Genomic DNA, 24,557 nt, shown 5'->3' on the forward strand with positions numbered 1-24,557 from the left:
CTGAGGTGGGAGGATTGCTTAAGCCCAGGAGGCAGAGGTTGCAGTAAGCTGAGATCTACCACTGTACTCCAACCAGGGTGACAGAGTGAGACCATCTCAAAAAAAAAAAAAAGAAAAAAAAGAAAAAAGCAAGGCTTAGAAATATTCTTTAAATATTCAACATTCTTACTAAAGCTTTCTAGAATTCTAAATAGAGTGTCATCCATGGTTTTTTAAACAGTAGATTAAAGAATGTCTTGTTTTGGCTCTAACAAAATGTACCTCAAAATTATTTTTCATAAACTAAAAAATTATGCCACTTCATTATGTTTAAATCTGTTAACTTCTATACACATGTAGTGATGTTAATTTAGTCTAAAATGAAATTACTACAATTAAGAAAGTTAAAGAAGCCCAATAAAGAATCCAGAAAAAAACTTATTTCCATAGAACCTGTGGAGGCATCATAATAACATAAGAACTCCTTATTAATCATAACTATACAGAACATGCCAAAAATTATATAGGCAAAAAAGTCTATGCTCTGTCAAAATCTGTCATAAATTCCACATATTAATTAATTTGCATTTCACATATTTAGGATGTGTGATCTATAATTCAGTACATATAAAACTGATATGCAACATATAATAATAATCATAAGAATCCTCTCTACCAATCCATCTCTCTTTTTCACTCTTACAATCAACAAATACCAAATATCACTGTTTAAGAAGTAATAGGATGTCTACTTCTATTACTTCTTAAACAGTGATATTTGGTATTTGTTGATTGTAAGAGTGAAATGGATTACCATCTCACACCAGTTAGAATGGCGATCATTCAAAAGTCAGGAAACAACAGGTGCTGGAGAGGATGTGGAGAAATAGGAACACTTTACACTGTTGGTGGATTGTAAACTAGTTCAACCATTATGGAAAACAGTATACATTCTCGCTGATCCCGTCCCACCAACCAACCTTTCATGCTGCTATAAAGAATATTGGTTCATGCACACGTATGCTTTATTGCAGCACTATTCACAATAGCAGCACTGGAATCAACCCAGTCGTCTCATCAGTGATGATTGATTAAGAAATGTGGCAATATAATATGGAATACTATGCAGCCATAAAGCGATGAGTTTTGGCGCCCTGTAGGGACATGGATGCAGCTGGAAACCATCATTCTTAGCAAACTATCACAAGAACAGAAAAACCAAACACCGCATGTTCTCACCATAGGTGGGAACTGAACAACGAGATCACTTGACTCAGGAAGGGGAACATCACACACCGGGCCTATCATGGGAGGGGGAGGGGGGAGGATTGCATTGGGAGTTATACCTGGGATGTAAATGGACGAGTTGATGGGTGCAGCAGACTAACATGTCACAGCATATATAACAAACCCGTATGTTATGCACATGTACCCTACAATCCTAAAAGTATAATAATAATAAATAAATTAAAAAAAAAAAGAAGTGAATAGTAAAACTTGAAAACAGAGTCTTTTTTTTTTCCTTCCTTTTTGAGACAGGGTCTCACTATTACCCAGGCTGGTGAGTGGAGCAACACAATCACAGCTCACTGCAACCTCAAACTCCTGGGCTTAAGTCATCCTCCTGTCTCACCCACCCAAAGTGCTGGATTTCCAGGCGTAAACCATGCCACCTGGTTGAGACAGACTTTCTTTTCTTTTTTTGTTTTGAGATGGAGTCTCGCTCTGTTGCCCAGGCTGGAATGCAATGGCGCGATCTCGGCTCATCACAACCTCAGACTTCCGGGTTCAAGCGATTCTCCTGCCTCAGCGTCCCAAGTAGCTGGAATTATAGTCATGCGCCACCACGCCCAGCTAATTTTTGTATTTTTAGTAGAGATGGGGTTTCGCCATGTTGGCCAGGCTGGTCTCGAACTCCTGACCTCAGGTGATCTCCCCACTTTGGCCTCCCAAAGTTCTGGGATTACAGGCATGAGCCACTGTGTCCGGCCGAGAATAGACTTTCAATAAATGAAAAAAGTATTCCAAACAAACTGCCCTTTATCAGTTTTTGGACATGTGAAAAAAAGAACAAGTTAACAAAACAAAACAAAAAAACTGAAACAAAAACTGAGTGACTTAAAATCGTATTATCAGTGTAGAATAAGATGATTTATGAAAGGTTGGTTAAGGTAGGTCTGAAAATAACTTCTCTCAGATGGAGTGCTCTCTATCTACATGCTAGCATTAGAGACTGCTTTAGTTATTTATAATTACCCTCCATTCACTCCAAATTTATTAAAAGGAGTCCTTACTACTTTTTAAAGCCTGGGAAACATGTTTAGAAATGCATTAATTAAAAAACAAAACAAAAACAACAAAATCTGAATCAAAATGATAACATGTCTTAGAAGAATAAAATGTTTAAAAATAAATCAATAAGCTCTCATAATTTCAAGTATACACTGGACAAAAATGATTGGTCAAACTAGTCAGAAACCTACATACAAAGTAGATAGATGCACCTAAGTTCAACCAGTGGAGAGTTTTCTCAGGGTCCTTCTGAGATGCTTGATCTTCTTCCAGTAGAGGGAGCAAAATCACAATACTCAACTCATGTCACAAAAAGAGGGGAGATGGAGGGTTTATAAATGTCTTTTAAATATTTCTACATCTTCCTAGACATTTCAAAAAATGTGCTGAAATATCGTTCTGAAATAGAACTAAAGTGGCTGGGCGCAGTGGCTCACACCTGTAATGCCAGTACTTTGGGAGGTCGAGGCGAGTGGATCACCTGAGGTCAGGAGTTCAAGACTAGAGATCAGCCTGGCCAACATGCTGAAACCCCATCTCTACTAAAAATACAAAAATTAGCTGGGCGGAGAGGCACACGCCTGTAATCACAGCTACTCAGGAGGCCGAGGGAGGAGAATCACTTGAACCTGGGAGGCAGACGTTGCAGTGAGAGGAAATTGTGTCAGTACACTCTAGCCTGGGAAACAGAGTGAGACTCCTTCTCAAGAAAGGAAAAAAGAAATAGAACTAAAGTCAACCCAATGGGAAAGACATAGATTTTATCTTTTTCAAATACTTCAAGGCTTTAAAATGAAAAATGGATCCCTAAATATTTAATTTCAAGAACTTTGGTACATTTCATTGTCCACTGAGTATCACAGGTAACCAAGGTATTGAAGCATTTTATGAATCCTTAATTTAACAAGAGAATTTTTAAAAACATAAAATATTACATTAATTTTTTATTATAAAAGTAATATATTCACGATAAAATTGTAGAAAGTAAGGGAAAGAAAGGTGTAATTGCACTAACTAAATCTATTTTCTTCTGGTATTTTTTCACATGCAAATTTTTTTTCTCAGAGACAGGGTCTGATTCTAATGCCTAGACGGGCAGTGGTGTGATCATGGCTTACCTCGGCCTGGAACTCCTGGGTTTGAGCTATCTATCTGCTCACCTCAGCCTCTTGAGTAGCTGGGACTACAGGAGTGCACCATCATACCTGGCTAATTTTTTAAAAATATATTTATTGTAGAGATAGAGTATCGTTACATTGCCCAGGCTGGTCTGGAATTCCTGGCCTCAAGCAATCCTGTCACCTCAGTCTCCCAAAGTGCTGGGATTACAGGCATAAGCTAACATACCTGGCCCATATACATATTTTCATACTACTATGAAAAAAGTATAATTAATAAAAACACTTAAGACTGGGCAGAGTGTCTCACGCCTATAATCCCAGCACTTTGGGAGGCCGAGGAGAGTGGATTGGTTGAGCACAGGAGCTCAAGATTAGCCTGGGCAACATGGCAAGACCACAACTTTACAAAACAATACAAAAAAATAGCCAGGCATGGTGGCACGTGCCTACAGTCCCAGCTACCCCGGAGGCTGAGGCCAGAGGATCACCTGAGCCCAGGGAGGTTGAGGCTGCAGTAAGCCCTGATAGTGCCACTGCACTTCAATCTGAGTGATAGAATGAGACCCTGTCTCAAAAGAAACCCCCCCCCAAAAAAAAAAATTTATTTCTTACTATATGCTAGGCATAGTCTAAGCATGTGTACCTGTTATAAATCTATTAATCCTTTCCAAAGCCCTATTAGCTGGATCCTATTATTATTTCACACTTTAAAGATGAGGAAAAAGAGACACACAGAAATTATCTAAGTCAGAGTCACCCAACTAGTAAGTAACGGGACCCATGATTCTAAATCAGGCAGTCTGGTACCAGAGGCCACACTCTTAACCTTGCTTTACTGTGATCTTAATTTTGAATTATGCTTTTTTCTCCATCATTAACATACTCTCAATGTTAGTGTTCAAAATCTTTTTAGTGCCTATGGTCTATCATGATTACAACAATGAGTTATTGCTTTTTTCAGCTGTTCCTTGTAAGTATATTAAGATAAATATCTTTGGGTATATACTTCTGCTATGTTTGGGTTATTAAAATGGAGAATTTTTATACTCTTTAATCTAGTACCAAATTGCTTTTCAAAATATTTGCATCAGTTAACAAAGCCATGTAGGTACTAATTTCACCATAAATTTGCCAGCATTAAGCATTAATATTTAAAATATTTTTCTAATAGGTAAAAATAAAACCATTCTAAATTGAATTATTATTAAAGCTGCATATTATTCGGGTTTTGTTTATAATTTAATTTCCTTTTTGTGAATTTCAGCTTATATGCTTTATCTAGTTATCAACTGAGATGTTAAAAGTTTGCTAATCAATTTATAAAGCTTTTTATAGGAATATTAACTCAATGTTGATTGTATTTGCAATAAAATTTTCCCAGTCTGGTTTTTCCCTTTTAATTATGATTATTAAGTTGTTTTTGATAAAATAACTTTCTCTCAAAGGTATTCATAAACATCACAAAAGAAGTCTTAACACCTTACAATTTTCTAAATATAGAAGTTAATCTATTGCTTTAAGCATATCAGTGAATCACTTTCAATATAAGACTTGTAAAACAATATAAACCTATATCAAAATATGTATGTTCACTTAATGGAATTACTAAGTTTGAGAAATCCTGACTGTGTCTCATATAAAATTAACCCAATGACTAACAGTCCACCCTACCCCCAATCTCCAAAATAAAAGCAAAGAGCTACATACCTGTCGCTGTAAACATAGGTGATTTCTGTCATGTAAATGCTGATGATTAGAAAATGATGAATGCCAACTCCGAGCCTGACTTTGCAACTGAGTCTGAGCCATATCAGAAGGCCGTGTTACAAGATGCGAAGTAAACTGCCGATCAAGGTCATGATCTAAAATGTGACTTGAATTATCTTGCCCGAATGTTGACTCATCAAAGTGAGGAAGAAGTCCCTCCTGAAGGAGGTCCTCGGGGTCAAGTCCTGTGAATGGCTCAGTTTGAGATTCCACTTGATGAAGTAAATTCTCTTCTAAAGATGAAAAGCCATTAGTCTCTACATGATCATTGAAATGGCCCATTTGAGTTCCTGAGTCAACAGGATCTGGGAAGTTCATGTGCACAGGAGATAATTTTGAATTGCTATAATTACCCTGAGGATGTGACGAATGCAATATTTGGAAATTATTTGAATTCAATGATGTATTGGGGTTTAGGATATGCTGAGTAGATTCTTGCTTGATTCCTCTATGAGGTGAAAAGGAATTACTTCCAGTAAAATCAGATAAAGTCTGATTTGTATGATTAGGTGCAAGAACTGCAGAGGACTGAAGTAGACTGTTTGGTGATATATGATTACTGGAAAAGGAATAATGTGAAGAAAATTGCTGTGAATTGCTGACAGAACAAGAAGTCATATTTGGGGAAGGTCCATTAAAATTTCCTTCTTGATGATTGCTACACTTGTGGAAGTGTGCTGAAGGATTCGATGTTTGAGAAAATTGCTGCATTGAAATAGACTGTTGTGAATTAGATGCATTAGTCATTTGTGGTGGGTGGTTAACGTTGACTCTATGTGGACCAGAAACATTCATAAAATTTTTAGACTGGCTAAGAGAATTCTGCCCTGGGTTGAGATTATTTCTGTTTTGTTGTGAGCGTAGTGAAGTGCACTGTGTTTGTTGTTCATTGGCCTGAAATAAGGCAAAGTCATGGTGCGCCACAAAGCTTTTATTTTGATGCATAGAGTGTGAATGTCCTTGTTGGTGAAAAGGAGATCCATTTTGACTTGAAATGCTAGTAGATGTCTGATGGCCCCACATTGGACTGCCATCTGATACATCTGGAAACAAACCATTGGGTTGGTTTTGGGGGTGGATTGGAGAACAATTAAACTGAGAGTGTGGAGATAATACATGTTCAGCTGGGCTACCAAAAGATTGATTAACGTGGTGAAATTTTATTGAATCAAATTGATTTAACTGTTCAAAATCAGTCATCTTCTGATGTGCTGGAGTACTTTGAACATGGTTCAGTGAATCTATGTGCAACGGTTCAAATTCTGCACCCAAATTCAATTCATCAACTAGTGAAACAGGTCCTGGTTGTACAAATGCATCATCCGACAAGCCTTCTAAGGTCTCACCGAAAAGATTGGCATCATCAAAAAAGTCCATCATTGGATCTGTCATCTTGAAAATTCTGTAATAATCCAGTTGTTCACTCCAAGTGGAGTATATTCAGCTTCTCTATAGTAGATATTATTGGATCATTTCTGAAGGTCATCAACTAATCCAAAACAGATCAATATTCATTATTGCTCTAAATAATGACATGTCATGAAGTGTCAAAATCCTAGAAAAAAAGGAACACAAACAATAAAGAGAAATTAAGTACTGATACATGCTACAACATAGATGAACTCTGAAAACATTATGCTAAGTGAAAGAGGTCAGTGACAAAAAACCACATATTATATGATTCGATTTATATAAAACGTCAAAAGTAGGCAAGTATATATATAGAGAAAATAGATTAGTGGTCACCTAGAGCTGGTGGCATGGTGGGTGGATAGAAGGACTGGTGATTGGTGAGTGTTAGCTACAGGTTATGGGATTTCTTTTGCGGGTAATGAAAATGCTCTAAAATTGGTTCCATGGTAATGGATAAACAACTCTTGAGTATGCCAAAAGCCACTAAATATACATTTTAGATGAATGAATTGTATGGTATCTGAATTATATCTCAGTAAACCTACTTTAAGAATAAAAATTATATAAGTAAAATTATTTTGAAACTTCTAATTTTCTGTTATATCTTTTAGATAAGGAGGATCACTTGAGCCCAGGAGTTTGAGACCAGCCTGGGCAACAAGTGTGACATCCATCTCAAAAAAAATTTTTAAAACTACTCGGCCATGGTGGTGTGTACCTGTATTCTCAGCTACCTGGGAGGCTGAGGTGGGAGGACTGCTTGCGCCTGAGAGGCTGAGGCTTCAGTGAGCCATAATTGTGCCACTGCACTCCAGCTTAGGCAACAGAGTGAGACACTGTCTCAAACAAAACAAAACAAAACAAAAAAAACAACTGATTTTATTCAACCTAATTACCAACTAATTTTACTTGGCAAGTATTTGCAAGGTAGATCTTTCTGAGAAAAAATTAAGTAGGTGAAGTTACTTTGGATGATTTAAGTTACAGTGGAAGTCTGTGTCTTCTCAAAGAAAATATTTTATCTATCCAATACAACTTTGAAACTTAAGACAATGTTAAAATAAGCTAGTAATGTAAAAAGTATGCTCTGGAAAAATTTTAAAATAAATAAGAACTCTAGAGTAGACATATTTTTAAATGACTCAAGAAAAAAATCTTTTTTTTTTTTGGAGAAGGGGTAAGCTATAGCAATCATTTTAATCAATCAAAATTTAAAACTTCAAAATTTAACTGAAATGATGTTTACTGACTCTGTCACAAATGATAACTCTAGAACACGGGTCCCGAAACCCTAGGCTGCAGATGGAATGGGTGCGCGGCCTGTTAGAAACCAGGCTGCACAGTAGGAGGTGAGCAGCAGGTTGGCTAGAATTACTGCCCGAGCTCCGCCTCCTGTCACATCAGCGGCAGCATTAGATTCTCATAGCAGCGTGAACCCTATCGTGAACTGCACACATAAGCGATCTAGGTTGTGCTCCCTTATGAGAATCTAATTAATGCCTGAGGTGGAACAGTCTCATCCTGAAATCATCTCCCTCCATCCACCCCGCCACTTCCCCACCCCCATCCACGAAACCGGTCCCTGGTGCCAAAAAGGTTGAGGACCGCTTCTCTAGAAGATGCACAGTATCATCCACAAAGCTCCTTATTATTAGGGACCTGAAGAATATAAAAACTAAAGAATCAACAAAAAACCCTCTGACTATCCTACATACTTGATACAATGACTAAGTGATACAATGCACATTAAAATGTTTTCCATACAAAATCAAGATGTTTTTATAATCAGTAATAATAGTAAGTGATGTTTGGTTTGAGGAAGAGTCAGATTTAGAAAGTCACAGCTCAGGAAATATTAGTAAAACATTAGTGAAATTTGAAAATTTAAATTTAGGATATCTAGAATTCTTGCTTTTTATCAAAAAATTAGGAAGCCCAGATACTTTTGAGTAATAAATATCAATTGAAAAGGTATTAACATTAAATTAATATGAATTCAATATTGCCCCTTAATTATTTAGGGCTAGCCTTTTAAAAGGTAACAAGAACTGATTAACTCTGTATCCAGTAAGGATTAAAAGCAGGTAAGGACGTGCACTCTTTCTATTCAGCTGTATATTCATTATTTGATCTGATCTCTCTTTTCCTGGGCACCTTACCAGCTAATATACAGATACTCACATGCCAGAATAACTGTGTCCCCTACCTACAAGCTGAAGTATTTCTGATCAGCTTTCCTGAATCATATCACAAATAAATCTGAAAACTGGCAAGGTGCAGTAGCTCACACCTGTAATCCCAGCACTTTGGAAGGCCGAAGTGGGAGGAATGCTTAAGCCCAGGAGTTCGAGACCAGCCTACGTAACAAAATGAGACCCTTGTCTCTACCAAAAAAAAAAAAAAAAAATTAGCCGGGCATGGTGCATTCCTGTAGTCCCAGCTATTTGGGAGGCTGAGGTGGGAGGATCACTTGAGCCTCAGAGATTGAGGCTGCAGTGAGCCATGACTGAGCCACTACACTCTAGCCTGAAGGCCCTGTCTCCAAAAACAAAAACAAAAAACAAGGATATTACTTTTAAAAAGTTTCCTCCACTGTTTTAGATTTAAGTTGGAAAATGTTTGATTCTTGTAACGAGCAATAAAAAATTAAAACTCTCCTCCTTCTGCCTTCCTTCCCCACCTACTCGTCTACTCAAAGGCTTTACCCCAGTAATTCTTTCTTCTCTCTCCTGAGTCATCAATTTGTCCCATTCTCATCTGTATACAAACAAGCTGTTATTTCTCTCATCTTCAAATATCCCCTCTCTTGATCCCATTTATTATCCTTTCAATTTTCTCCCCCTTCTTTCTTCCTCTTTACAATAAACTTGAGAAATCTGTTAGGTTTACTGTCTTCAATTTATTTATTGCCATTCTCTCTTGAAATCCAGTTTTATTCCCATCATCTCACCAAACTGACCTGAGAGCATACGGACCTTCACATAAGTAAATATGAGGGTCATTTTTCACTTCTCATCTAACATTACCTATCAGCAGCATTTGATGTAGTTATCATGGAGTCCTCCTTAAAACACTTAACTTCATTTAATTGTTATATATGATATTCACTTGGTTTCTCTCCTACTTTTCTGAGTGTTTATTCTCATTCTCTTTTTACAGATTTCAATCTACAAACGTTGGAGGACCCCAACCTCTTCTCTTTTCTATCTATACTCACCTCCAAGGTGATTTCATCCAATCTCAAGGTTTTAAATAAAATCTCTATATTGGCAATTCCCAAACTTACATCTATTAATTATATATCTCTACCTTAAATTTAGACCCATTTACCTAACAAACCACTTGACTTCTCATCTTGGACACTTGATTGGCAACTAACAGCCTGCTATTTACCTTGCCCTCTTTCAAAACAGTGATCTCATTAAAATGCAAGTTAATTCAGGACACTCCTCAGCTCACAACCCTCCAATGACTCTTTATGTCACTCACATGAAAAACTGAAATCCTTACTATGACTTGTAAGCACGGCCCTGCACCACCACCAGAACAGCTCTCTGCCCTCATCTCTGGTTGCACTTCTCTCTTGCTCACCCCCTTGCTTCAGCCACAATGGCCTCCTCAGGTCACTAAAAAGCCAAGCATGAGAGAGTGAAGTCAGCAAAATGACAGAGTAGACAGCTCCAAACACCTGTCTCTTCACAAACACCCAAAACAAGCAGGAAGTGTCAGAACCAACTTTATCACAACTCTGGAAAACAGTCAAATATTTATAACAACCAAGAGAATGCTGAAAAGAAAATACACCTAGCATTCAAGGAAATCTGTATTAAAACACTGGCTAAATACAAACCTAAGTAATAGAGGCTTCAGTGACCTTAGACAACAACCAATATAGTCAATACAGAAAATAGTTTTAAAAAAATGTCTAAACGAATGACTCCAGCCTTCAACAATGAAGAACAGCAAATGCTAAGGGAGGGGGTAAATCTTATTTCTGAAGTTAGCACATCACAGTATTAAATGGTCTGGTTTTCTCACACACATACGCACACACACACGTGTGTGTGTGTGCACTGCCGCCCCCAAACACACACACACACACACACACACACACACACCCTCAAAGCATACAAAGAATAAGAAAGCCCATCCAAAGGAAGAAAAAAGTTGACAGAAACTGTCCCCAAGAAAGTCCATTAGATTTGATGGTCAAAAACTTGAAATCAGGTGTCTTAGATATGATCAAAAAGCTAAAGGAAACCATGGCCCAAGAATGAAAGCAAACCAGGAAAATGGCATATGAACAAAATAAGAATATCAATACAGAAACAGAACATCTTAAAAGTAACAAAATAGAAATTATGGAGCTGAAAAGTACAATACCTGAAATAAAAAATGCATTATCGTGGTTCAACAGGAGATTTGAGCAAACCAAAGAAATAATCAGCAAACTTGAAGACTTGAAGATAGAAGGATTGAAATTACCAGATTCTCCAACAAGAGGATCACAAAGAAAAAATAATGAAGAGGCTGGACGTGGTGGCTCATGCCTGTAATCCCAGAACTCTAGGAGTCCAAGGCGGGTGGATCACCTGAGGTCAGGAATTCGAGATCAACCTGGCCAACATGGTGAAACCCGGTCTCTACTAAAAAAAAAAATACAAAAACTAGCTGGGCATGATGGCAGGCGCCTCTAATCCCAGCTACTTGGGAGAGGCTGAGGCAGGAGAATCGCTTGAACCCGAGAGGTGGAGTTTGCAGTGAGCTGAGATTGTGCCACTGCACTCCAGCCTGCGTGACAGAGCGAGACTCTGTCAGAAAAGGACAGGACAAGGGAAGGGGAGGGGACCCTTGTCTCTACAAAAAAAAAAAAAAATTAGCCAGGCATGGTGCATTCCTGTAGTCCAGCTACAGGAATGCATCTCTCTACTCAGGAGAGAGAAGAAATAATCACTGGGGCAATGCCTTTGAGTAGACACATAGGTGGGGAAGGAAGGCAGAAGAAGGAGAGTTTTAATTTTTTATTGCTTATTACAAGAATCAAACATTTTCCAACTTAAATCTAAAACAGTGGAGGAGGGAAGGGGAAGGGAAGGAAGGGAAAATGAAGAAGAAAAGTGAACAGAGTCCAAAAAACCTATGAGACAACATCAAGAGAATAAAATATACATTGTGGGCATCCCAGAAGAAGGAGAGAGAGAAAAGGGCAGAAAGACTATTTGAGGAAATAATGGTCCCAAACTCCCCAAATTTGATGAAAGACATTAATCTACACATCCAAGAAGCTCAACAAACTCCATGGAGGATAAATTCTAAGAGATCACATCATAACACATTACAGTCAATTGGTCAAAAGACAAAGAGAATCTTGAAAGCGGCAAGAGAAAAAAGACTCATCAAGTAAAAGAGGGCTTCAACAAGATAAAAGTGGATTTCTCATCAGAAACCATGAAAGCCAGAGGCACTGACATGAAATATTTGAAGTGCTGAAAGAAAAAAACTGTTGACTAAGAATTCTATGCAAAAAACTATTTTTTTAAGAATGAAGAGAAATTAAGATCCATTTAGATAAATAAAAGCTAAAGGAGTTTGTTATTAGTAGAGCTGCTCTAAAAGACATGATTAAGGGAATCCATTAGGATAAAACGAAAAGACACTAGAGAATATCTTGAAGCCATATGAAGAAACAAAGAATACTGCTAAAGGTAATTATATAGGTAAATATAAAAGCCAGCATAATTGTACCTTTGGTATGTAATGCCTTTTTAAAAAATATGATCCTAAAGGCAAAGAAATAACCCATTTTAAATTTCTGTTAATGAGCACTCAATGTAGACAGATGTAATCTTTGACAACAACAACATAAAGGTGAAGAGACAGATGTTTAGGAGCTGAGCATGTGTATACCACTGAAACTAACTTGGCATTTAAAATACATTGTTATAACTTTTGTTAAAATTATAATCCCCAACATAACCATTAAGGAAATAACTAAAAAATATACAGAAAAGGAAAGAAGGAAATCAAAATGGCATGCTACCAAAAAAAAAAAATCTAAATATAAGAAATTGGCAGTAATGGATGAATTAAGGAACAAAGAGCATTTAAGACATTAAAAAGCAAAAAGCAAAATAACAGAAGTAGGTTTTCCTTATCAATAATTACTTTAAATGTAAATGAATGAAATTTTCTACTTAAAAGGAAGAGATTAGCAGAATGGATAAAAATGAAAACAAAAACATAATCCATCTTATATACTGTTCACAAGAGGCTCACTCTAAATACAAAGTCACAGGAGAATAAAAAACAAGAAATGAAAAAATATATTTCATAAAAATAGTAACCAAAAGAGAGCTGGGATATTAGTATCAAACAAAATACTGTAAGTCAAAAAAGGTTACAAGAGGGCCTTGCACAGTGACTCATACCTGCCGCAATCCCAGCACTTTGGGGGGCTGAGGTAACAGTATTGCTTGAGGCCAGGAGTTCAAGACCTGCCTGGGAAATACAGCAAGACCCCATTTCTACAAAAAAATGTATATATATTTTTAATTAGCCAGTATGATAGTGCACACCTGTAGTCCTAGCTAACTGGGAGGCTGAGGCTGGAGGATCTCCTGAGCCCAGGAGTTGGAGGTTACAGTGAACTATGATTGTGCCACTGCATTTCAGCCTGAAATAAAAAAATGGCTGGGTACGAGGGAGAGAGAGAGAGAAAGGTTACAAGAGACAAAGAAGGACATTACGCACTGATGAAAGTGACTCAACCTACCAATATGATATAACAATTATAAATATGTATGCACCAAAAACAGACCCACAAAATTTATGAAGTAAAAATACTCAGAATTGAAGGGAAAAACAAACAATTCTACAATATAATTGTAGAAAGTTATACAATAGTCGGAGACTTAAATATCTCATTTTCAATAATGAATAGACCAACCAGACAGAAAATCAGTAACAAAAGAGGACTTGAACAACACTACAAACCAGTTAGATCTAACAGACATATACAGACACTCTACCCAACAATAGCAAAATATACATTCTTCCAGAGTACAGATGAAACACTCTCCAGGACTGGCCATATGGTAGGCCACAAAACAATTCTTCAAACATTTTAAAATATTACAAGTATACAAAGTGTCCTCTCTGACTCCAATGGAATAAACCTAAATATCAATAGCAGAAGCCAAATTAGAAAAATCACAAAATGTAAAAATTAAACAGCACACCACAATCAATGGGTCTAAGAAGAAATAATGAGGAAAATTAGAAAATACTTTTAGGCAAGTGAAAATTGAAATGCAATATAGCAAAACTTATCAGATCCAGTGAAAGGAGTGCTCTGAGGGAAAGTTATACCTCTGAATAACTACATTTTTAAAAGACGTATCTTAAATTAATAACCTAATTGTACCCCTAAGGAAATAGAAAAGCAAACTAAACCCAAAGGTAGCAGAAGATAATAAGGCAACCCATGGAATGCAAGAAAGTATTTGTAAATCATATATCTGATAAGAGTTTAATATCCAGAATTTTTAAAGAACTCCTACAACTCAATAGCAGAAAGACAAACAATCCAATTTAAAAATGGACAAAGAACTTCATTAGATATTTCACCAAAAAAGATACAGGAATGTCCAAGGAGGACATGAAGATACTCAACATCAGTCATTAGGGAAACACAAATAGAAATCACAACGAGATATCACTTCACACCTACTAGGAATGGTATAAAAAATAAACAAGCGTTGGAGAAGATGTGAAGAAACTGAAACCCTCATACATTTCTGGTAGGAATGTAAAATGGTATAGCTACTGTGGAAAATAGTGTGGTGGTTCCTCAAAAAGTTAAACAAGCCAGACAGGTACATGTATGCCTGTAGTCCCAGCTACTCAGGAGGCTGAGGCGGGAGGACTGCTTGAGACCAGGAGGCCAAGGCTGCAGTGAGCTATGACTGCACTACTGCACTTCTGCCTAGGTGACGAGGTGAGACTTTGTCTCTAAAAACCAAAAACAAACAAACAAATAACAAAGGAAAATTTTATATATATATATATCTTTTGGAGGCGGAGTCTCACTGACACCAAGGCTGGAGTGCAATGGTGCGATCTTGGCTCATTGCAACCTCTGCCTCCAGGATTCAAACAATTCTCCTGCCTCAGTCTCCCGAGTAGCTGGGATTACAGGCGCCCACCACCATTCCCAAGTAATTTTTTTGTATTTTTAGTAGACACAGGGTTTCACCGTGTTGGCCAGGCTGATCTCGAACTCCTGACCTCAGGTGAGCCATCCGCCTCAGCCTCCTAAAGTGCTGGGATTACAGGTATGAACCACCATGCCTGGCCTAAATAACAAAACATTTAAAAAAGTTAAACAGAGAATTACCTTATAACCCAGCAAATTCACTCCTAGGTATATACTATTCACCAAAAGCAACTGAAAATAGGGACTCAAATAGAGAACTTGTACACAAACACTCATAGCAGCATTATTCACAATAGACAAAAGCTGAAAACAATCAGTGTCCATCAAAAGATATTTATAATAGAATCTTACTCAGCTATAAAAAGTAATAAAGTTTTGATACATGCTACAACATGGATGAACCCTGAGGACACTATGTTCAGAGATATTAGCAGGCAGACACAAAGCAAATATTCCACTTATATGAAGTATCTAGAATAGGAAAATTCAGAGACAGAAGGTACATAAAACTAGATTAGAGGTTACTGGGGCTAGAGGAAGGGGAGAGTAGAAGTTATTTGGTAATGGGTACAGTGCTTTGAGGTGGTAAAAAAAAAAATGGAAACAGGTAGTGGTGATGGTTGTCCAACATTGCGAACGAAGTTGATGCCACTGCACTGTACACTTGACAGTTAAAGTAGCACATTTTGTCATATGGATCCTACAATTAAAAACAATCTTGAAAGCCAGGAATGTATGATATTCCAGGACTTTGTGTTTACTGTTCCCTCTGCTCAATGTACCGTTCTTCATTACAGCAAGTTCTTTTCTCAAAAGTGACTTTCCTAGTGAGGCCTTTCCTGATGGCCCTTTCTAAAATGTCATCATTTCCCCTCCGATGCTTCACTCCCCCTTCCTTGCTTTATTTTTCTGTCTTAGTACTAGCTAACATTCTAGAGTTTACATATTATCTTAAAGCCTATACTCACCATAAAATTTAAGTCAGTAATTTTTACATGATGCATCGTTAGTATCTACTAAATAGTAGCACACAGTATCAGATAATAAGTATTTATTCATGAAAATGACAAACTTTTTTTTTGGTGAGGGAGAGGGAATGCTACATAAGGCAGAAACTGGGTTTTAAAAAAAATCTTTTGTGAAACTTTAAAAAAAGGTAGCAACAATGATTACTTGGACATTGAGTTTACGGCCCATTAAAAACCCTTTTTTAATGTGGTAAAATACGTGTAACAAAAGTGACCATTCTAACTTTTTTTTTTCCTTTGGAGACAGTCTCACTCTGTCCCCCAGGCTAGAGTGTAGTGGTACGATCTCAGCTCACTTCAACTTCTGCCTCCCAGGCTCAAGAGATTCTCATGCCTCAGCCTCCCAAGTAGCTGGGATTATAGGCATGTGTCACCATACCTGGCTAATTTTTGTATTTTTTGTAGAGATGGGGTTTTGCCATGTTGGCCAGGCTGGTCTCAAACTCCTGGCCTCAAGTGATCCACCTGCCTTGGCCTCCCAACATGCTGGGATTACAGGCATGAGCCAAGTCCATGCTAACCATTTTTAAGTATACAGTTCGGTAGTGTTAAGTATATTCTCACTGTTGTGCACCAATCTCTGGAACTTTTTAATCATATATACATTTTTTTCTTTTTTTTTTTTTCTTCTTTTTTGAGGCAGAGTCTCACTCTCACCCAGCCTGGAGTGCAATGGCATGATCTCAGCTCACTGCAACCTCCACCTCCCGGGTTCAAGTGATTCTCCTGCCTCAGCCTCCGGAGTAGCTGGGATTACAGGCACCCGTCACCATGCCTGACTAAATTTTTTTTTATTTTTAGTAGAGACAGGGTTTCACCATTTTGCTCAGGCTGGTCTCAAACTCCTGACCTCGTGATCCGCCCGCCTCGGCCTCGCAAAGTGCTGGGATTACAGGTGTGAACCACTGCGCCCAACCATAAAATTTTAACTCTATACCCATTACCCACCACTTCTCTTAACCCTTACTCCTGGCAATCACCATCTACTGTCATTTCCATGAACATGACAACTCTAGACAACTCATATAAGTACAATCATATAGGATTTCTCTTTTTGTGACTGGTCTGTTTCACTTAGCATAACGTCCTGAAGGTTCTTCCATGTTGTAGCTAGCATGTGTCAGAGTATCTTTCCTTCTTAAGGCTAATATTCCGTTACACGTATATTATGGCCCACGTACTATTGTTTTTTCATGAAGATGAAATATGCTCTATTATAGAATCTAGTTTTTGGCAGTATACTTAGCTATTTTTAAAAAGGTAGAGTACAAGATGTCTGGATAGCAAATCCCAAACTGTGACCCAATTTTCAGCCAGCCCTATACTGCTTAGAAAATTTTTTTTTTTTAAGATGGAGTTTTGCTCTTGTCACCCAGGCTAATGGTGAAATCCCGGCTCACTGCAACCTCTGCCTCCTGGGTTCAAGCGATTCTCCTGTCTCAGCCTCCTGAGTAGCTGGAATTACAGGTGCCCTCCACCACGCTCAGCTAATTTTGTATTTTTAGTAGAGACAGGGTTTCACCATGTTGGCCAGGCTGGTCTCATATTCCTGACCTCAGGTGATCCACCTGTCTCAGCCTTCTAAAGTGCTGGGATTGGCCGGGCGTGGTGGCTCACGCCTGTAATCCCAGCACTTTGAAAGGCCTTGAGGCGGACGGGTCATCTGAGGTCGGTAGTTCGAGACCAGACTGATCAACATGGAGAAATCCCATTTCTACTAAAGATACAAAATTAGCAAGGCATGGTGGTGCATGCCTATAATCCCAGCTACAAGGGAGGTTGAGGCAGGAGAATCACTTGAACCTGGGAAGCGGAGGTTGCAGTGAGCTGAGATAGCACCATTGCCCTCCAGCCTGGGCAAAAAGAGCTAAACTCCGTCTCAAACAAACAAAAACAACAACAAACAAACAAACAAAACAAGTGCTGGGATTACAGGCATGAGCCACTGCGCTCAACCTGCTTAGAAAACTTCTAACCAAAGTATTCTGAAAGTAATTCTTTTATATGGACATATAATGTATCTTTGCTTAATTGACTTAATCATTACTTACAATTCTAAATGAACTTTTTTTTTTTTTCTTGAGACAGGGTCTTGTTTTGTTGCCCAGGCTGGAGTACAGTGGTATAATCATAGCTCACTGTAGCCTTGACTTCCTGCACTCAAGTGAACCTCCCACCTCTGCCTCCGGAGTAGCTGAGACTAAAGGCATGTGCCACCATGCCTGACTAATTATAAAAAATATTTTGTAGGCCAGGCATTGTGGCTCACACCTGTAATCCCAGCATTTCGAGAGGCTGAGGCAGGCGAATCATGAGGTCAGGAGTTCAAGATCAGCCTGGCCTACATAATGAAACCCCGTCTCTACTAAAAATACAAAAATTTGCTGGGCATTGTGGGCGCCTGTAGTCTTAGCTACTCGGGAGGCTGAGGCGGGAGAATCGCTTCAACCTGGGAGGCAGAGGTTGTGGTGAGCCAAGATAGTGCCACTGCACTCCAGCCTGGGCAACAGAGCCAGACTCCATCTTAAAAAAAAAAAAAAAAAATTATATATATATATTTGTAGACAGGGTCTCACTATGTTTCCCAGGCCACAACAGACATTTTTAAAGTAGGACAAAAGGTTCCAAGAGAGAAATTTTACTACCCCAAAACATAAATTAAAACTTATTAGAATTGTTGTTTTCTTATCAGGGACCAAAATTCTAACCTCTGGTAGTAACTGAATATGTGACAACATATTCAACTCTGGCCCTGTTTCCTCATCAATGACAGGTTTTAATTGGATGCTTGTAAAGGTGTCTTATACTCTATACTTTGGGTTATTTTCTATATTTATATTCAGAAATTTAAAACCTTCATGGTCTCCCAAGAAAAGAGTTAAAACACCACCACTACCCTAACCAAAACACAGACATAAGCTTCATTGGGAGGAAAGCTTCATCCTGATTATAGAATAAATGCAAAAAAGCTATGAAGCAGTAAGCTCCATATCTAAAAACAAAAACTTACCTGAGATTTAATTAAATTTTTTTTTTAATTTACAAAAGATATCATGCTATTTTTCCCCCCACTTCAGGAGATCATTCATAATGTTCTACGCCTAAAATCCCTTTAAAAAAAAAATGTTTGCGTAATGGGCAAGAATAAGGAAAAATTTTTTAAATGCTGAAAAAGGTCATTACATTAATTGTGGGAGTATCACTGACCTCATTCTTTTATTTTTCAGTCTAATATGACCTTAACATGTAACAGCATGAGTCCTAGCAAAAATCAGAAACTAAAAGAAAAATAATCCAACTTGTAATATTTATCCAGAAGTATCCTTCTAAATTATTTTCAGTAGCTAATTAGCAAATCCTTAGGTGTTCTATTAATGTAAAATATATAAAATCATTATGAGGCTGGGCGCGGTGGCTCACTTCTGTAATCCCAGCACTTTGGGAGGCCTAGGTGGGTGGATCATGAGGCCTGGAGATAGAGACCATGCTGGCCAACACAGTGAAAACCCGTCTCTACTAAAAACACAAAAAATTAGCCGGGCGTGGTGGCGGGGCCTGTAGTCCCAGCTACTGGGGAGGCTGAGGCAGGAGAATGGCATGAACCCGGGCGGCTGAGGCAGGAGAATGGCGTGAACACACCTCTGCACTCCAGCATGGGCGACAGAGCGAGTCTCCGCCTCCAAAATAAAATAAAATAAAATAAATAAATAAAATAAAATAATAAATAAAATCATTAGGAAAGCCCACATAAGGGGCTTTAATGCCACGTATTCTATGTGTATACTACTTTATTAAGCCCCATCTGTAACTCTGCTCTATGTATCTTTGACATGTTTCTGATAATCCAACTGCATTATCTATACACTCGCTATAGTTTGAATAGGTCCCCCAAAGTTTAGGTGTTGGAAACTCAGTCCTCAAAGTAACAATGTTTTGAGGTGGGGCCTAATAAGAGGTGATTAGGTCATGAGGCCTCTGCCCTCATGAATGGATTAATGTTATCACAGGAGTAGGTTCGTTATCAAGAGTGGGCTTGTTACAAAAAAGAAAATCAAATGCAGTCACATCTTGCTCTCTTCCCCCTCTGCCTTCTACTATAGGATGATGCAGCAGAAGGCCTTGCATCAGAGGGCCTTCTTGTGAATGCTTGTAAGGCATCTTATACCAGATGCAGGTCTCTTGACCTTGGACTTCCCAGCCTCCAAAACCGTAATAAATTTCTTTTCTGTATAAATCAACCAGTCTGTTGTATTGTTATAGCAACATAAAATGGACTAAGACAACATGTGACTGTTTAATTAGAAAATAAATTAGATTCACCAATCAATTAGACAAATATCTGGCAAATATGAGCCAGTCATGACATAGCTGAAGGAGCTTAGGTGTGGATTCAAATTCTAACTGTTAATTCTAAGCTGTGTAACGCTGAGTAGTTCTTAAAACCTCTCAGTCTAAGCTGGGCACAGTGGCTCATGCCTGTAATCCCAGCTCTTTGGGAGGCTGAGGTGGGAGGATTGCTTGAGGGCAGAAGCTCGAGATCAGCCTAGGCAACACAGTCCCATCTCTACAAAAAACAAACAAACCTCAGTCTGTCTACATCACAGGGTTTAGAAAGGTTGCAGAGTTCAGAAAGAAAATATTCGGGATGGGCACAGGGGCTCACGTCTGTAATCCTAGCACTTTGGGAGGGCAAGGCAGGCAGATCTCTTGAGCCCAAAAGTTTGAGACCAGCCCGGGTGACATGATGAAACTCCATCTCAAAGAAGAAAAAATATATATATTCAAAGTCCTAAAACATAGTAAGTACTCAAAAATTATCTATTTCCCTCTCATCAACCTATAAAATTAAAAACATAGATTAAGATTCTTTGTCGACTTACTGAAATATTACCAAGATCCAAGCCTGCTATATCTAATAGTATTGAATGTATTTTCACTTAAAAATTTAAAAATGTTATACTAATCTATATCATATTTTATGATACCTAAATTTATCTTTGCCCTCTCAACGTATATACTTGCTATTTTATTCCTTCCCTAAAGTTATCAATGCCTCTCCACTCTTATTTGCTACTCTCATAGGTAATCTATGTTTCCACTACACATTATTATGTTCTCTATGCCTACACCATCACCCCTTCCACCAGCCTTCTTCTTAACAAAGTAATATCTTCACGATTAAACTCAGGTACCATCTTTGGGAAGCCTTTACACACTCAAACATTTCAAGCTATTATACACTCATTTTTTTTGTATTCCATATTTTACACACTATTTTATCATTCTTGGTCTACATGTCTGTTTTTCCTACTAAACAAGATGAGTGCAGAGGTTGCTTCTTATTTGAATATCTTTGTATCCCTAACATCTACTAATTTAATTCCTGTCACATAGTAAATACTCATATGCTTTTAGGAATTCAATAATGCCATGACATAAAAAAATAACTAAACTCCTTAATCCTTACATTATTCTAAAAGTTAAGATTCAAAAGCATTAAGCAACAACATACCATTTTCATGACTTTAAGAATGCCCCCACTGAACTGTACACTTAAAAAGAGTTAAAATTATTAACTTGGCTATGGATATTTTTACAAAATTTTTAAAGCCCCAGTAATCCAATTTAAACTTTAATTCTCACATGTCCCTCAGTGAAAGAATCCTACTTTCATCGAAAAGGAATTCTACAAGGGATCCTATAGCACAGTTTTACAAGCTCTGGAAACAGAATGGCAAGGCTGGAATCCTGACTTCATCACTTACCAGCTATGTAATCCTAGGCAAGACAATCATTTTGAAGCTCAGTTCTTCATCTGTAAATGGGGATTATAACAGTACTGGTCTCAAAAAAATGACTGTAAAATAATACACATAAAGCACTGCGTAAACATTCTGTGTTTTCAAATTGGGCTTCTTGGAGTACTGGGTAATCTTTAACCATCCAAATGAAGAGAGGACTTAGGCCTTCTTTCCCTCCATTTCCTCCCAATAAGCTCTCATCCTGAATATTTTGGTTTTATTTTACAAATTGAGCTTTCATGTAAGGTTTTTAAAAAACAAAGAAATCTTTGGTTTAAAATAATTTAAACCAAAGGACATAAGCAAAAGGACAAAGCTAAATGGCACTCATCTAATGCTTGCTTACTAACATCTCCCTCTGCAGATAGCCATTTACTAAATTATTTACTTTGTTGGCACTCTCACTTTTTAGTCTTGCTTTGCATGTCACAGAAAGGAAAACTCTTAAAAACATAATCTCCACTTTGGGATTCCAAGGCTGTAGAATCACTTCAGCCCAGGAGTTCAAGACCAGCCTAGGCAACATAGCAAGACCCAGTCTCTCCAAAACATTTTTTAAATATTAGCCAGGTGTGTTGGCATATGCCTGTGGTCCCAGTGACTTGGGAGGCTGAGGTTAGGGAATCCCTGGAGCTCAAAAGGTTGAGGATGCAGTGAGCTATGATCTATGCTACTGCGCTCCAGCACCGGAGATGAGCAAGACTCTGTCTCAAACAAATACAATCTCATCTCTAATCATGATAAAAACTGATTGAGGGTAACTAATTTTGGGCTGATACTGAAAACAGATGACAAATTTCCCAGTTGCCACTGAGTCAGGTCTAGTTGTTTAATTAAAGTGGTCCTGAACATTACACCCAAACAAAATCAAGTTTAAATTTTTTTTTTTTTTTTTTTTGAGACAGAGTTGTGCTCTGTCGCCTAGGCAGGAGTGCAGTGGCATGATCTCAGCTCACTGCAACCTCTATAGCTGGGATTACAGGCGCGTGCCACCACACCCGGCTAACCTTTTGTATTTTTAGTTTTAGATGGGGTTTCGCCACGTTGGCCAGGCTGGTCTCGAACACCTGGCCTCAAGTGATCCACCCACCTCAGCCTCCCAAAGTACCTGGATTATGGGCATGAGCCACTACACCCGGCCTAAGTATTTATTCTAATGCTAAATTTCAATTAATATTAAAAATAGAAAATTAACTTAAATGCAGAATTTTTCTTTTTCTTTTTTTTAAGACACAGTCTTGATGTTGCCCACGTTGGAGTGTAGTGGTCCATCTCAGTTCACTGCAATCTCCGCCTCCTGGGCTCAAGCAATTCTCCCACCTCAGCCTCCAGAGTACCTGGAACTACGCACCACCACACCTGGCTAATTTTTGTGTTGTTTTTGTTTTTGTTTTTTTTGTAGAGCCAGGGTTTTGCCATGTTGTCCAGGCTGGTGTGGAACCCCTAGGCTCAAGCAATCCACCCACCTCAGCCTCCCAAAGTGCTGGGATTACAGATGTGAGCCACTGTATCACCCAGATGCATTATTTTCGAAGGCTTTAAATAGAAGAGTTAAAGACTGCGACTCAGGTTGATTATCATTACCACCTACTTTGCAGAGTTGTCACAGGATTTTGAAAGAATATGCTCAAAATACAGTTGTAAGTGCTTAACTAAACGTAGCTTTCCCTCTCATATCAGTCACCGCCAGCATCTCTTTTCTGCTTTCCCAAGAGCATACAGTCATTTAAACTTTCCCATGATCAACAGGCTTCTCCAGACCTCCTCAGATTACTTTGCCTTAAATAATCTCCAATACTGTTCTCTTATCACCTTCAATACTCTTGTGACTTTTTTCATTCATTCAACCTACCATACTGTATTACCATCACCACTGTAATTTTATTGTCAATCCTTGGTTCAATTAAATTAACATTTTCTGACTATTTATATTTGTAGTATTTATTATATGACTAGCACCTTATTAATACAAGGTTAATATTAATTTATACACTTTACCTTCAATATAGTCCTTCTTTTGCCTTAGAAATTTTAAAATATATTCCTCTGTTACTAGGCTATCTCACTGTAGCTATTTTATGTTCTCTCCCCTCAAGCCTTCAGTCCTAACTTCCCCATTCGTACCTAAGGACAATTTGTTTTCTGAGATTTTCCTGCTGAAATTTACTAAATAACCATCTTTTCAGAAGGAAGCACTATATCTATCTTTGTATCTATGTCCTTTTTCTTCCAGCTATTCTTAGAAAACATGGCTCTTTTCCAAAGACAGATCGTTTACCTCAAAAAAACATTCCATCTAGCCTTTCAAAAAGACTTATGCCCTCCCACAGTCCCCCTTTCCAGGATCTTTAATTGCCTCTTTGCCATTGCTTGCTTCTCTTCTGCCTTTGAGCATCAGCAGACCAACCTTCCCTACCTTAACACAAATGTAAAAACCGAATCATCCTATTTCTATTCTTCCATCAAATGCCAAATATTGAAAATAAGTGATCTGCTGCCTCAATTTTCTAAATACCTATTTACTTGTTAACTTCTTGTACTCTGTAGCTTGTTCCCATAAATGTGTACTTTCAAAGGTAACTAACAACCTCCTAGACAAATACAAATGGCTCTCTCAATCCATCTTTGACCACTAAGAAAAGTTATCACTAACCAAAGTGACAACAAAAGCTAAACACAAATTCTGTCTTCTATATGAAGCCTCTAATTGTCTATGTGTTCCCATTTATTACATACCACTTAGGCTTTGAGTGCTTTAAGAATCTTCTGAACGCAGTTCAATTAACCCCTTCACCTCCTGGAAATTTTCTTCACTTCTATGAAACCATACCTTGAATTTTCTTCCCTATGGCTTTTCTTCTTTTTCTGATTCATTTAAAGTAGTTTAATACTAGATGTAAGTTTCTACGCAGTGATTTCATGTTTACCAAATCCACTTACT

The 24,557-nt window shown here is 38.0% G+C and overlaps 1 protein-coding gene across 17 annotated transcripts in view; it reads right to left on the minus strand.

The window, feature by feature from the left end:
* The window catches only part of CHD9 (chromodomain helicase DNA binding protein 9), a 276,773-nt gene that overhangs the window by 169,373 nt on the left and 82,843 nt on the right, over positions 1-24,557 (minus strand). For 6 of the 17 annotated variants that reach the window (XM_021931967.2, XM_017953359.3, XM_003916870.5 and 3 more), the window contains exon 2: positions 5,100-6,714. In XM_021931967.2, the coding sequence (XP_021787659.1) occupies positions 5,100-6,551 (1,452 nt within the window). In that variant the 5' untranslated portion in view covers positions 6,552-6,714. Of the gene's footprint in view, positions 1-5,099; positions 6,715-10,061; positions 10,643-21,580; positions 22,155-24,557 lie in introns of those variants that run through there. The other 11 variants (XR_002519241.2, XM_021931964.2, XM_017953356.3 and 8 more) reach the window with 6 other exon arrangements.

The sequence above is a fragment of the Papio anubis genome, chromosome 18 (genome assembly GCF_008728515.1).
Source record: "Papio anubis isolate 15944 chromosome 18, Panubis1.0, whole genome shotgun sequence".
Taxonomy (NCBI): Eukaryota; Metazoa; Chordata; class Mammalia; order Primates; family Cercopithecidae; genus Papio; species Papio anubis.